This window comes from Mercurialis annua, linkage group LG5 (assembly GCF_937616625.2).
Source record: "Mercurialis annua linkage group LG5, ddMerAnnu1.2, whole genome shotgun sequence".
NCBI classification, from domain to species: Eukaryota; Viridiplantae; Streptophyta; class Magnoliopsida; order Malpighiales; family Euphorbiaceae; genus Mercurialis; species Mercurialis annua.
Genome location: NC_065574.1, coordinates 3,485,381 through 3,501,227, shown reverse-complemented (window position 1 = coordinate 3,501,227; position 15,847 = coordinate 3,485,381). Strand labels below are relative to the sequence as shown.

The window sequence follows — 15,847 nt, the reverse complement described above, 5'->3', positions numbered from 1 at the left end:
TTTTACATATTTTAAGAGAAAGATACATAAAATAAAAACGCAAATTTAAAATAATTTCGGTGATAGCTAACAAGAGATAGGAACATCTAGATTCTTTTAGATCATAAAGCCGAATTTAATTGCCTTTTTTCTTTTACATTGTATGTGTTATTAACTGAGGTTAATGTTATAAAATTTCACTAATTTTATATGTTTTGTCATTTTAATCACGCCATTTAAAAATCGTCATTTTCATATACCAACTATCATTTTTTTTCAAATCAATACACTGAGTGAAAATCGTTGAGTTGACAACCAGATAGTGACATGTCAGAATGAACTGGATAGAGACATGTCAACGATTTTCAGTGGATTTTAAAATAGTGTATTGCATTGAAAAATATTGGTAATTAATGTATGGAAATGACGATATTTAAATTGAAAATGTGTAAAATTGGTGAATTTTTATAACACTGTCGCTTTTTAACTATGATATAAATGATAATTATTACTATCAACAAAAGACTTTAATAGTAATGCTTTTAAAGGGATAATTTTATGTTGGTAACATATGGTTAGTTGTAAGTTTATATTGCAACAAATTATTGAAGGTTAATTTTATAGGTTTTAAAACTATTTTTATTCGTTTTACTCTTTCATATGAAATAGCAAAAAATAACTAGACCATTGTATACAAATTAGAGTTAATGTGACATAAAATTATTGGTCAATTTGAAATTTGAGGAATAAAATGAACTAAAATGTCAAGTATATGGCGTACTTTTTAAAGTCACAAATTTGATCTTTATTCCCTTTTCCCCCCTAATTCAAAGGTAAAGTGCCGTTTAATAATTAAAACTGTTTGGTTTTAGAAATATCAATGGTAAAATGATATCTAGCATTTTATTTTATTTTTATTAGTAGAATCATATTGTTAATTTTGTTATTTGAAAATTGAAAAATACAATTGAGTAACTACAAATTAACACATGCTCATGTACCCTATCTTCTGTAAAAAGATTCCTGAGACATGAGTCTTATAAGTGTCCACAAAAATCACATGATGCCAAACAAATAGAACAAAATCAAAGAACTTGCTCTAATTATTTCATTAATCTTATAATTCAGGTACTTTTTTTTTTGTATTAAATAAAAATACTTTAAATTATTTTTTATAGCATCGTTTAAATGATAAAATATAATATAACTGTATTAATTATAGTAATATTATTAAATGCTATGATATTATTTGAAAAATATACATAAAATTATTTAATTAAATAATATAATTGTGGTATTTTTATAAAATAATTAATCAATATAGATACTTAATTATTTTCTCTACTTACTGTAAATGAGAGAATTAAATAGAAAGTCAAATTAATTTGAAAATACACATCTATAGTATATATTTTTTTAAAATATGTAGGATGTGAATTAAATAAATTTGATTTTTTATATTTATTAACTTTAGGGCTTAATTCGGTAATAGAGTATAATTTTAACAGCTAGTAAGTAAGCTGTCCTCCGAATCATCAGCCATCGTGATGGTTCATCATTTGTGGACCAGCCGTTGATCAAAACTGACTTTAGTGGATTTGATGACGTGTCTACAGATCAATGGCTAGAAAATAAAATGCTAAAATAGCTGGGTACCCATCTGTATTTCATTCAACTTGATGGGATCCACATCGCCGCCCATATATGCTTTCTTCAAAAAGGATTGGACGGTGCGATCTCCTAGACATTAATACTTTCGGTAAATGAGTCATTTTAATAATACTAACAAATAGTATAATAATTAGACTTAGTTTAATTACTACCAAATTTGTATAAATTAAATTAAAGTTTTATAATTCATAATTACAATAAAGATTCATGATTAGACTTATTGTGAGAACATTAATGAATCTATGAATAGAAGTTGATTCATTACCTATTTCTGTGTTATGAGTCCTGGAATTAAAAATAAAAATACTAGTACTAGTTTAAAATTTGACAGAAAATTAAATAAAGTTTTAGAATAGTAAAATTGTACTCCTGTCAAGCGCATTAAATTAAATAAAGTCAGTGTGTATATTGGAAGAATAACCTACCTAAAATTAGTTTATACTATTCATTTTACACGAAAATCCAAATAAAAAAAAATTCAAATATTTAACGAAAAATTATTCCAATGTTTAAAATGTCTCAAATTTTACCCGAAATATATTTTTCTGTTTTAATTTGGTTCATCTCGTAACAAAACATAAACCTTCCCGAAGTGGCGTTAATGTGGCAAAATAGGACTTGCAGCTCATGAAAAATAAGTACAAGATGCATCTAGATCCTAGAACTTCTTTTTTAAGAATTTTTACGCTCTTGAATTTAAATTTGTATAATTATCTAGTAAAAAATATAGTAATTTAGATGCCGAGCAATTATAATATAAATAAGTCAAATAATAAATGAATAAGTGCATGACTTCTTAAATATTGATTAATTAAAGCATAATTTGAGCTATCAAGTAAATAAGTAGTTGATCTAACAAAATAATTTATAGCAATGTTCGTACATCATCAAAATAATTTAAATAAATTATAAAACTATTTTTTTATAAAAATTATGAATTTTACAAAATGTTATAGAAATTAGTTCAATTATGTACAGGTAATTTTAGATAGTCCAAGGAAACAGGCTTTAAAATACATTCAGATCTGAACAAAGGGTCAATCCGGTCTCTCAATTTAAAATTCACATTTAAATAAACTCAGTTTTAGGGATTTTAATTAATTAGGACAATATTCTTTATTATTAAGTCAATTAAGAATAAAATCATACAATATGAACGAAGTTAAAGACTCGGATGGCTCAGCTTTCTCCTTGATTAATCAAGAGAGTATTGTATTTAATTGATTAAAATAGTTGAAACTGAGTCATTTGATCTCGAGTCACAAGTTCAGGGACTTATATGACTTTTTACTCGCTCAGATATTCGATATTGGGTCTAGACTGAAGCCCAGCTTCCTAATCAAGAACGGTCCAACGGAACTACACTCCGAGACTGACAGTTGACGCGCCACTCAGAGCTTGGAGTAATGAGGCGGGAAAGCAGAGAGAAACCGAAGAACATTCAGAAAAAAAACACAGAAGAGAAATTGAAAACCAACCCGAAAGTAGAAATGAGCAAGAACCAGAAACCAGTAGACGACAGGTATGCACAATGGAAGACATTAGTACCGGTTCTCTACGATTGGATTGCTAATCACAACCTCGTGTGGCCGTCACTCTCTTGCCGGTCAGTCACTTATATCTACGTTCTTTGTTTTTTATCGTCTTTTTTAAGTTAGGGTTTCTTTTGTGTAGGAAAATGCGTTTTACATCATTTGATAATCGATCGTTTTTATCGACTGGTATACAACAGATGGGGTGCGGAGCTTGAAGAATCAACTTACAAGCACCGTCAGCGTTTATACCTCTCTGAACAGGTGACGATAATTAGTAGCTTGTTCGTGTAATTTGTGACGGATTTGTGACGGATTTTGTTTCATTTTCCTATCATATAAGCAGACTGATGGAAGTGTTCCAAATACGCTTGTAATTGCGAATTGTGAAGTTGTTAAACCTAGGGTTGCTGCTGCTGAGCATATTTCTCAGGTATATTAATCATAGTTATACTGCAGTAATCATTCCCTTTTGCACCTATTTTTCAATTGTTATAATAATGTTAATACTAAGGACTTAATTTTTATATGATCTAACAGTTTAACGAAGAAGCACGCTCTCCCTTTGTAAGGAAGTATAAAACCATCATACATCCGGGCGAGGTAAATTATAGAAGTGACTTTTGCATATGGATAACTTTTCCTTATGGAATATTTCTAATTTGGAAAATGGGAAGTGTTTTCAAGTTATATACAATATACATGTATGTCTGGGAAACCAATGATCCCTTAAAAAAATTTATGCTGTCAAAATATTGAAACAAATTAAGAAGTGTCAATACACACATTGTTGTTCTCTTATTATCAATGAATGTTAAGGTTTGCAACGTGTTTTTTTTACAGGTGAACAGAATCAGGGAACTGCCACAGAATAATAAGATAGTGGCCACACACACTGATAGTCCTGAAGTAAGCATTTAGTTCTCATTTTTTACTTATAAAATGGATTTATAATTATTGATTACTGCTTTTCACTTTGATTTCTTAATGGTGCTTAATTTAAATTATATGATCACTTTTAAAACAGGTCCTCATTTGGGATATTGATGCTCAACCCAATCGCCATGCTGTCATGGGAGCTCCAGAGTCGTGTCCAGATCTGGTTTGTCCTATATTCTGACAATTGTTTATGTCTTAGTACTTTTTAATTTCTTTTCATCTGTAATTAAATTGCATTATACAACCTTTTCTATCTTTGACCCCTGTGAGTTAAGCATCATTTATTTTAATGTACATGAAGTGTTCATCCATTGCTGTAAATTTGGTTTTTGTTGGTTTTTTTAAATGAATTCCATTTATTAACTTAGTCTCACTATATTCCAGGTATTAAAAGGGCATACAGATGATGCTGAATTTGCTCTTGCCATGTGTCCAACTGCATCTTTTGTGCTATCTGGAGGTTGGATTTGATTTTTATTATTCCCATTCATGGATTCTCAAAATTTTCTTTCATGGTATATTTGGGACTTGATAACAGGTTTTATAATTACGTGTCATGGAGTTTGTTTTCATCATTAAGGTGTGATATGTTGTTATGTTAGCCACCATTTCATGTAAAATGCCAGAGTGTTTTCCATCTTTGAAAGTAATGTGTAACCATTGTATTACACTTTCACTTTGGATGTGATTATCCTAAGCTACTTAACAATTATCTTTTTAAGAGGGCATGCAATCTTCCTAAACTCTACTATGTTGTTTACCGATCTTTTTATGTAATTCAATTCGGATTATGAAAAATTTTCTATCCTGTCCGGTCCTAAGCTATTGTTGGCTGGTGTGTAATAAAGTATGGCAGTAATCAAACTATGCCCTTTGTTTCAAATTGGATGCTAACTTCTTTTTCTTTTTGGTAACCAGACTTCAATTCTAAAATCAATGATGAGCCTTTGATGAAATTCTTGTAAACTTTTGCTGGTATGAAATAATATTTACAGAATATTCTCCACATCAACAACCATGTCGTAGCCATATGGATTTGGGATCATGCGGCTGCTACTGTGGAGAACATTCTTGAAATATTCTTTCATGCTAGCAAAAATTTATCAAAATTCCATGAAAGACTCATTGTTGAATTTAAAATTAAAATCTGGTTATAAAATAAAAAAGGAACTAAAACTTTGTATCCATTTTGAAACAAATATATAGTTAGTAACTGCCAGTTTATTACCCATCGGCTGGCTTAGCCTGTTATTGTAACTAGTGTTTCATATCCTTAATGATTGGAGTTTTTTTAATTGTAGGTAAGGATAAGTCAGTGGTGCTGTGGAGCTTAGAGGATCATAACTCAAGCTTGGCAGATGGCCTAGTTTCGTCAAAATCTTCTGGATCTGGTGGCTCCAAAGCCAAACACACTTCTAAATTTGGTGGCAGAAATGATAAATTTACTAGAAGTCCTTCTATCCAGCCCCGTGGTATCTACCATGGGCATGAGGATACGGTTGAAGATGTTCAATTTTGCCCATCAAGGTAGTTCTCAATAAAATACACTTATTATCCATTCATGAATTTCTAGTGTATCATCTATCATATGCTTGTCACTTTCTTTAGAAGCTTAGTCCCTCAGCTCCTTTGAAATTTCCTCCCTTTTGATTTCTATCATGTTTTATATTTTCAACGTGTAGTGAGACGGAGTTTTGTAGTGTGGGTGATGATTCATGCCTTATATTCTGGGATGCAAGAACTGGTTCTAGTCCTGTAGTGAAGGTCACAATCTTCCTAATTTATATTTATGCTTATTATTTTTTCTATATACTATTGTAGTGTTATGTTTCTCCATGAAGATTTTCACAATGACAATCTGCATATACAGCCCCTATTATTCGGGAGAGGCAGCAGCCAGCAGAAGCAAAAATGGGTTTAAATAGATTAGTAGAAGCGATTGAGTGACATTGGAAATGACTGAATAATAAATTTATTGTCCAGTATGAAAATGGAGGTGGTAACCATTGGGTATAAATTGGTAGAAGATTGTTCAACATGATTTCATTGATGTCCCATGTTAACCTTTGCATGCATCTTTATTGTAAGTACATTGAGAGCAGTGGGAGAAAAGAGCAGAAGGCAAAATAAATTGATTTAGGATAACATAGTATATGAAGTAATTATTTTTTAGTATTGCTTTTGGAGATTGTGGTTCTAAACAAATAGCACTGGAGAAGTATACTTGGAGCTGGTGGCATTAATAATATGGGACTCAGACTTAGCTGAGCTATATTAACTATAACTGTGGCTATGTTCTTATACTGGCAATCTTTAATTCTTGAAATATTGCAGAGTAAAATGTTCATTTGATTTCTTAATTTACCCTGCAGAATTTTCATTGTATATAGAGCTCTGAGTGTAATGTATATTTTTAATTTTAGTTTTCTGTGGTTATTACTCAACTTTGGTATGGTAAGTGGAAACATTTTTTAATAGAGCTGAAATTGCAACTTCATATTGTTAGAATTTCTACATCTTTGGATTTATCTTTGTCAAACTGGCAGGTCGTGAAAGCTCACAATTCTGATCTTCATTGTGTTGATTGGAATCCTCATGATGTAAATTTCATTCTCACAGGGTACTTTCATTTCCTGCCTGTTCTTCTATGTACCCTGTTTATCACAAGATTTACGTTTATCACAAGATTTACCATATGAAAGTTTTCTAATTATATCCTTTATCATATATATGGAGCTTAAGCTGATCTCTGTCCTGGTTTTCTGTTTCACTTATGGTTCTTTGTACCTATGATCATTTTAAGTTTTATGCACTTGATAGTATGTGGTTGATTACATGACCTCTGTACTTCAGGTCCGCTGATAATACTATTCATATGTTTGATCGCCGGAGGCCCACTTCTGGTGGAGTTGGGTCGCCTATTCACAAATTTGCGGGTCACACTGCTTCTGTTCTTTGTGTACAGGTTCTTTTTTTCTCTATTATTTATGTCCAAAAAATGGGAATATTTTTGTGGCTAACAAACTTATTCATTTGTCACCAGTGGTCTCCACACAAGTCTTCTGTCTTTGGAAGTTCCGCAGAGGATGGAATCTTAAATATCTGGGATTATGGGAAGGTTTGTGCTTTAAATTTATCCTTTTTTTTTCTCTTTCATGACCAATCCCACAAATATGGCAGTAGAATAACCAATTGAAAACATTAACACCAGTTTGACAGACTGGACACGCAGACTACGCACTTCTACTACTTTCAGATAATCCTTGACACATTAACATTGAATGGAAAAAGATGGATTTACTTGCAAAAGTGAAAATTGGGGATTGGTGCACTGATGTTTGTTTTCTTTACTTAAGTTAATCACTGGTTCAGTAGACTAGTATTCAAATGCATGCCCTACAAATACTTAGCTATATTCCGAGCAGAGGGTCCATGTAACTCATATTGTCTAAAAGCATATTTTCCATCCAGCTGCTTGAACATTTATATTCTTTTACTATTCAAACATTGAGCCCATGAAAAATATCATAATTTTCCGAGCAATTAGGGCTGAATTGATGTCAGGCAAGTACATTTTCTGCAGTAACATTGGCATTGATAAGTGATAACATATCATAATTTTATTTTTGGCTTCCTTTATCAGCAACTCAGACTGGATGGGAGATTGACATTATGTGCTCTCATTTCCCTTTTTGGCTGGCATTTTTCTTACACAGAAGTTTTGAACTTGCTCATCTGATAAGTTCATCATCTTCCAGGTTAATAAAAAGGAAGATACTTTTGGATTAAACTTGCCAATGGCTCCTCCAGGATTGTTTTTCCGACATGCTGGACATAGGTATGAACCTTTACATATCGTCTACACTTAATAGCTGTTTTGTTTGTTTAAGTAACCTCAATTGACAGAAGTTTTCTACCAGTTGGATGTCTGTGTTTCGTTTTGGGCAAAGATTGCAAATTATTTGATTTTATTTTATTTTTTTGTGGTAACTGAAATTTCGTATGTGCATATAGGGACAAGGTCATTGACTTCCATTGGAATGCTGCTGATCCATGGACCATTGTCAGTGTCTCTGACGATTGTGAGAGTACTTCAGGCGGTGGTGGTACTTTACAGGTCAGTAAAGCAATTTTTTGCAATTTTTTTTGTGGAATAGTATTTACTTATTTTTTAATTAAATCTGTAGAATAGTATTTAGCTTCAGTATGTCAAGTAATTTTGGCTCTGAGTAGGGATGTGCATGTGGGTTCAAACCAAACTGAACCCAAGACAACAGATTTTATAGGAAATTTAAAATTTTCAGCTAAACTGAACTAATCACTCCAGTTTGTTTTCCGATTTGGTTCAGTTTGCACCAAAACTAAACTAGAACTTTTTACTCCCAACTTCGAACTGAACCGAACTGAATATATGGGTTTGGTTTGGTTATTTAGTTCGGTTCGATTTATGTACCCTGGCTTTAGGTTGCATTTTTATATTATGTTTCCCCTTGTACCACTAGACCATATCGGTTTAACCACTTGGTCAAGAAACGGTAGTGTTGTATAATGAGAAGCTCAAGCGATTTGGTTTGTTTATCACGGGTGCAATTGCTTTTAAGTGTCTTAATTTTTATAAACCAGTTCCAATCGGGTCTGCCTGCCTGCGAGACCTAGAAGCAAATATCAATCGTTATTCATTAGATGAATTTAAACATGAAATAATTGAAATCTGATTTGATGCATATTTTGGGTGTATTATTGAGATATCACAGCACTGAACCAAAGTAATGATTGATTTGTGGGCAGATATGGCGGATGATTGATTTCATATACAGGACAGAGGAGGAGATCCTCACTGAACTTGAAGATTTTAAAAGTTAGAAGGAAGACTAGTTTTTTACTTTTTGAAAACTGAAATTGCTGGGAAGTATTGGGAGGATGGCTGTGTAATTAGAAGGCTTGGCCACCGTGTTTGGTTCTCCTCAATACGTAGTTTGCGCAGTTTAAAAATTGCAGTATTGTACTAATTAATTTCCGCTAATTTTTGCTAACATAGAGTATGTCCATAGCTGATTAAAAAGAACTAGTTTAGACCTTATACATTATTGTTATAAAAAAACTATCCAGGTTATGATTAAAGTACTTTTTTGATTTTGTTAGGCTAAATCCATCTAGAGGCCCTTGTACTATATCCTTTTTGTTCAAAAAGCCCTTGTACTATTTTTTTGTTCTTCAGGTCCCTCTACTTATATAATTTTTGATTTTTAGGTCCTTTTTTAGTTTTTTCCAGTACCTTTACTTACAATTTTTTTGTTCCTCCAGTCCCTCAAAGGGACCTAAAAATTAGAATTTTGTCAAGTACAGGGACCTGAATAACATAAAAAATAGTACAAGGACTTTTTGAACAAAAATGATATAGTATAAGGGCCTCTAGATGGGTTTAGCCATTTTGTTATTAAGAACATTTTTAATCATTGATATCAGCATATAATTTAATTTAATATTGTCACTGTTTATATAGTAATGATTTTAGAATTCGATGGAAAACATTTCAATAAACAATGACTTTTTAAAAATTTAAACGCATAATATTCTATAATTATAATCTTAAGCCCGAAAGAAGTAGATATAAATATGAAAAATTCTTACATAGTCTATCTCCATCGCATCATCTTTGATATAGCCAATGATATGCATCATTTTGATTGTAATGATGTTAATTATACAATATAATAAATTAAATATAATAAATTTTTCATAATATTATTGTATGAATAGAAGAATAGTGTAGTATATTTATTCGACTCAATAAGTTTTACAAAGTCACATCAGTAATTTTAAAAAAATAAAATTACTAAATTGTCCATAACAATAATTTAAAATCGGACTAGCCCAGGCCTTAAATTTAGGAGCTTTGGGCCACAATCACGCAGCTCGATTAATTCCATTCTGAAAGCCCAATGAGGAAGATTGAGAAGATTACAAAACTATACAAAAAAATTAATAAAATTTACAAAAATGCTAGCTAAACTCATTTATTACATTAGCACCTAAAAACTTAAAAAGTTTACATCTTATACCTAACCACTAAATAAGAGATACATGTCTTATTCAAATACAAAAAAAGCAAAAAAAAAACGTGCCAAACAGCTGTCAAAACGCGTCAAACAGCTGTCAAAATACGTCAGAAACGCGTCTGACGCGCGTCAGTCACGCGTCAGTTTTTCAAAACCATTCAAACATGTATCAGATATGTATCTGTTATGTATCAGATATGTATCGAGGACATATTTAATTATTATTTTTTCATATTTCTAAAACAAAAATAAATAAATAAATTATTAATATGTATTATTTATGTGTCTCTAAACAGTATGTATAATATATATTAAATTAAAAGATATATGTATCACATGCTTTAATTAAAATTCACGCATCAAATAATAGTAATATAACATCTTTATATACATGTGATATATAAAAAAAGAACTAATAACAATATTCTTCATCAAATCTATCATCATTGATAAAAATAATAAATATATATATTATTAATATATATATATATATATATATATATATATATTATTTATGTGTTTCAAAATTATATTATTTATATGTATATTTATGTGTCTCAAAACTATATTTTTAATATGGAGTATCATTTATGCGTCTCGAAAACTATTCAAACTGACACAATTTACTTCAGAATCTTTTCATATTAAATACAACTTTAACGGTACATCTTAAATACAAATAATACATATTAAATACAACTTTAATAGTACATCTTAAAACACACCAATAATGCATATTAAATACACAAATAATCTAGAATATTAAATACACTATTGTGCCATGAATTATATAAAAAATAGAGAAAAAAATCAGAAAAACTTTCAATAGATAACATGTAATGCGTACAAAATACACAAACAATACATTTTTGATACACTATTTATACATAATGCATATCAAAATACACAAATAATATATGTTAAATATAATTTTAATAATACATCTACGATACATAAATAATACATATCAAATATAATTTTAATAATCCATCTATTTTAATATAAAAATTACAATGTATAAATTATACATCAAACATGTATCTATAATATATCATAACTTAACTCTTATGTTATAAAAAAATTATAATTTTAAAAAAATTAGTTTGCAATGTATCATAAGAGGGAATGCTTTACTCATGGTCTCATTTTCTAACACTCTCTCGAGCGTAGTAATTAAATTGACTTGTGATAAAGATGAACTAGCGTTAGTATATAATTATCACTTGTATGGGCTATTTCACTAGTTTAAAAAACGATTGATGTATCTACGATGTATCAAAGATGTATCGGTAATGTATTATTGATGTATCAATAATGTATCTACAATGTACCGGGGGTACATCTATGACGTATCAGGTGATGTATCTATAATGTATCATTGATATATCCAATATGTATATACATGATATATAAATAAAAAAAGATGAACTAATAACAGTATAATCGTCGTAAAATTTATCACAAACTGAAGTTAATCTTTGAGTTTATATAAAATAATATGAACATTTTACATAATACATATCAAATATAAGTTTAATACTTGTATGGGCTAGTTCACTAGTATAAAAATCAATCGATGTATCAACAATGTATCATTAGTGTATTATTGATGTATTTACAATGTATCAGTAATGTATCTACAATGTACTGGTGGTACATTTATGACGTATCATTCCTCGTATTAATTTATCAGCTAAAAAATTTAATTCAACAGAGAAATTTTATCGAGCACTTGTGGGCAAAGCGAACATTTTAAAGTTAGAAGTAGGTTTCTTATTTATACATTAAGAATCACAATTTCCTTTGCTTCTGTGTTAGAATGCATCAATTCTAGTTAAACAACAACCAACATTTCTTTTGAAATTTAAACCCAAAAATTCTCTCTCTATTTTTTCACTTCTTTAAAGTTTAATTACTCAAATAGACCATAAACCTTAACTAAAATTAAATTAGATCAAAACTCATACATGATCTTAAATTTTGCATGCTGATATGATCTCTGCCATTTACAGACATCATCTGCATCAAAGATCAAAATCAAACCATCATATTTAGAAAAACTTGACCATGATAAAATTGAACCTTAGATCTATACAACAAAACAAACAAATCACAGCAAAGACTCGATTTCTTCCTTGCTTCTTCTTTTTTCCACTCTTAACAAATTTCTATTTCAGCGAATTATTATCATCACTCCATACATTGGAACTACAAATCAATTAGTGTTGGTATAATAAATTCTAAGGGTATTTAAATAATTTTATATTTACTCTCTACGTTTTTTTAGTTGTCTATTTAGCGAAATGTATTTATCGTTATTTATATGTACATTTAGGATTTCAATGTAATTTAGCTATTACCTTCCAAATTTAACTCTTTTTAATTAATAAATGACTCCGAGTCAATTTAAAATACATTTATTAATTAATAAGGTTATATCAGTATTTATTTTTACAATTTAAAACAAAACATCACTATTTTAAAGATAGTCAACAAATGTCCTGTATATAGCGACAAATTGCAATTGCAGACAAAATTTTCATAGCGGTCGCGTTACGTCATATGCGCCACTAGAGGCGACAAATTCAGTTCGTCATTAAAATCATTAGCGATGAATTTTCTGTGACTAAAGATTTCGTCACCAAAAATAAAATATGTTGTAGTTTAAAATACAATTCATATTTTAGCTTAATTCTTATTTCATTGTCTCTGTACTGGTAACTCATCTTCCTCCCGTAGCCTGTATCATTTCACCTTCTGAGAAAACATTTTTTTTATTAGTATGGTGATTATCGTAAATAGCGTGGATCATATCAAATGTCCATAGAGTCCCGACAAAATTTAAAACTTAGAGTGGAATTAATGGTTGTGATTTCAATTGTAACAGCAAACAAAATTTGAGAGAAATTAAAAGGAAGGATAATGATGAAAAAATTTGTTGCAACCTGGACTACATGCGTTTTATCTTCTTTTTTTCCTTCGCCACGTGTTGGCTTAAAGAGAAAAGGCGTTTCATGAAAACAATGAAACAATAAAGTCATTAATTGTAAATGTAATATTAGCATCAGTGAAAAGATTATATAAAGTTAGCATTATTGTAAAGATTAGCCGTTTTTAGAACTATCTTGTAATTTTCTCAAAAAGTTTCTTCTTCCAAGTCTCAATACATTGTATAGTAACGATTAACAACAAATCACCTCTGTTTTCTCCTCATCAATTCTCAATTTCCAAATGAAGAAGATGAATATGTGCACTAGCAGAATCCTCAGTAGTAACAACAAGATCTCCGCCAAAATATTCCACAAAACAGCAACTAGTTGAGACTCCACAAGCAAAAGCCCGAAGCTTGAAACGAGACTCCACAAAATAAATTGAATATAATTTAGATAAACACATTCTAATTAAATCTTGCAATCTCGAATCAGTTTTATCTTTTTGGCACAAAATTATCTGTAAAACACTTACTCAGTTGCCCTTACAGTTCTCTTTCCACCCTTAGTCTTTCCATAATTTGAGCCACACTAAATAATAGAACAAAGGGTCAACGCGCCCCCTGAACTTGTGACATGGGGTCATCTAACCCAGTTTATACTTTTTTGAGCAACTAACCCTAAAACACTTCATTTTTGGGTCAAATAACCCAATAATTATATTTTTATTTCAAAAAAATGAATTTAGAATAATTATATCACAACAATTAGGGAAGTATCTAATTATATTTTTGTATCTCTCACCTCCGATTTGTATTTTACGCATTTTAAAAATACAATTATGGGTTATTTGACCCAAAAATGAAGAGTTTTGGGGTTTGTTGCTCAAAAAAGTATAAATTGGGTTAGATGACCCCGTGTCACAAGTTCAGGGGGCGCGTTGACCCTTTGTTCCTAAATAATATCAAAAGAAAAACATTAATCGTATTTATAAATTTCTTTTAATAAATGTAAATAAAATTAACTAATTTTATTTTACCTTATATCAGTTTCATTTCTTAGAGCGTGATTGTTTAGGTGAGCAGGAAATTCGATAATAAGGTACCCAATAGATTGGAAAAGAGTTGGAAACATGGTATACAACGCGTCAACTGCGAACGATCGATTTTTCTACGAAAATTACAAAAATTTTAAAAATATGATAGAAATAAATAATATTTTATAAAAATTAATGTAATATTTTAAACATACCAAAAAAGCACGATTATAGCTTTCGTTACACTGGATTATCACATGTCTTGAAAAGTTCAAGATATCTCCATCACCGGTATATTCAACCTTTCTAAGATCACAACCTCTTCGGCAGGTATGCGGTGCCACCAATTACGCAGATTTTGTTTCAAACAAGCACGGAAGGCACTTTTTATAAGGAGATTTAACCCAATTTGATATAATTTTTCAATTATAACTGCCTTATCTATATTCGATCACGTCAAAAAACAGCAATCCAGAGCAGAGTTACTATCCACACGAGGACTATGAAACAAAATAAATATCAGTCTAAATTTCAAATACAAATATTAATATAACAGAGAAAAAATAAAGTGATAAAAAACTTACTCGGGTGTGTAATTTAAAATGTAAATCAAGGCAGAAAAATCATAAACGGTTGAGAAATCTGATCCAAATGTGCATTGAACACATTGATGAAGTAATTGACGCAAATCTGGAATTAGCTCAGATTGTGGCGGCATTCGAGGAAAAATCTTCACTTTTCTATTTGCATTGATAAACACATCTAAATCCATTTTGAATGAAATATCTTTCAATTGCGCCATCTTAATTACTCGGATGAGTTGACTAAAAAAAATTATAAATCAATGGAAATATATATAGACTAAACAATAGATTTAAAAAACTAAATAACTTTTTACCGTAATATTTTCAGAAAAATCTGATCGAATAAAGAGCCACAATCTTTCTTTCTGATTTTCAAAATCGAGATTTGGTTCAAACTGTTGCCTCCATAAATCACGTTGTTCTGAAAACCAAGTCTTGATGTATGTTACCCTTTCCGTAATTAAGAAACAACGATCATCAGATTGATTTCCGTGAACCATAATAGGCTGAAGAATCATATTACTACTGTTATCAACCCTTTTGAGACTTTCAAATACGATATTAACTAGACATTTACCTCCACCATATTTGAAAACCGAAACAGAAAATTGTTCGTCATGTATTTCAACCGCCGAAAGATATGTATCCACTTCCGGCGTAATGATGGTAAACGGGAGCGTGTTTGAAGGGTTTTGCATTGTTGTTAGCAGAGTTATAATGGCCGAAAGGGTTATTGATATATAGGTCAAAGGGTACAAATGTTGATGTTGGCCCCCTTAAATATTAGCCAAACATCCACACTATGTTTGGATTGAGGGTTGAGGAGGGTTAGTAAAAGTTGACAGGAATTGGAAAATTTCAATTTTTGTTTGGAATTTTTTTTTAAGTTTTAGAAGGTTGAAAAATATTTCCCAACCCCTCTCAACATTCATATGCCAACCCTCTAAATTGGAGTGTTGGATTATTTTTAACTGAATTTTTTTATAGACTCTTACTTTATTTTATTATTTTCCCAAATACGAAAGGATTAAAAACAACACTTACCTTCTTTTACCGTTCTTACTGAATGTTACTTTATTTTAAAAATTCGTACTTTACCTTATTACCTTCTCTCCCA

The 15,847-nt window shown here is 30.4% G+C and overlaps 1 protein-coding gene across 1 annotated transcript; it reads left to right on the top strand.

Moving 5' to 3' along the window:
- Window positions 1-3,001: 3,001 nt before the first annotated feature.
- On the top strand, window positions 3,002-9,262 carry LOC126683037 (WD-40 repeat-containing protein MSI4-like). Its single transcript, XM_050378856.2, has 15 exons — window positions 3,002-3,256; window positions 3,383-3,446; window positions 3,529-3,615; window positions 3,723-3,785; window positions 4,026-4,091; window positions 4,210-4,284; window positions 4,506-4,581; window positions 5,423-5,648; window positions 5,804-5,885; window positions 6,668-6,741; window positions 6,975-7,086; window positions 7,165-7,239; window positions 7,880-7,959; window positions 8,136-8,238; window positions 8,910-9,262. Exons 1-15 carry the CDS (start codon window positions 3,057-3,059, stop codon window positions 8,982-8,984), a joined length of 1,458 nt encoding a protein of 485 aa, XP_050234813.1. The 5' UTR covers window positions 3,002-3,056; the 3' UTR covers window positions 8,985-9,262.
- The last annotated feature ends 6,585 nt before the right edge of the window (window positions 9,263-15,847 follow it).

Bases quoted from the DNA above. Each gene is read 5' to 3' on its own strand.
- LOC126683037 (XM_050378856.2), top strand. From the start codon at position 3,057: ATGAGGCGGGAAAGCAGAGAGAAACCGAAGAACATTCAGAAAAAAAAC. The intron at 5,886-6,667 runs GTCACAATCTTC...TCAAACTGGCAG, and splicing joins GTTCTAGTCCTGTAGTGAAG to GTCGTGAAAGCTCACAATTC. The intron at 7,087-7,164 runs GTTCTTTTTTTC...ATTTGTCACCAG, and splicing joins CTTCTGTTCTTTGTGTACAG to TGGTCTCCACACAAGTCTTC.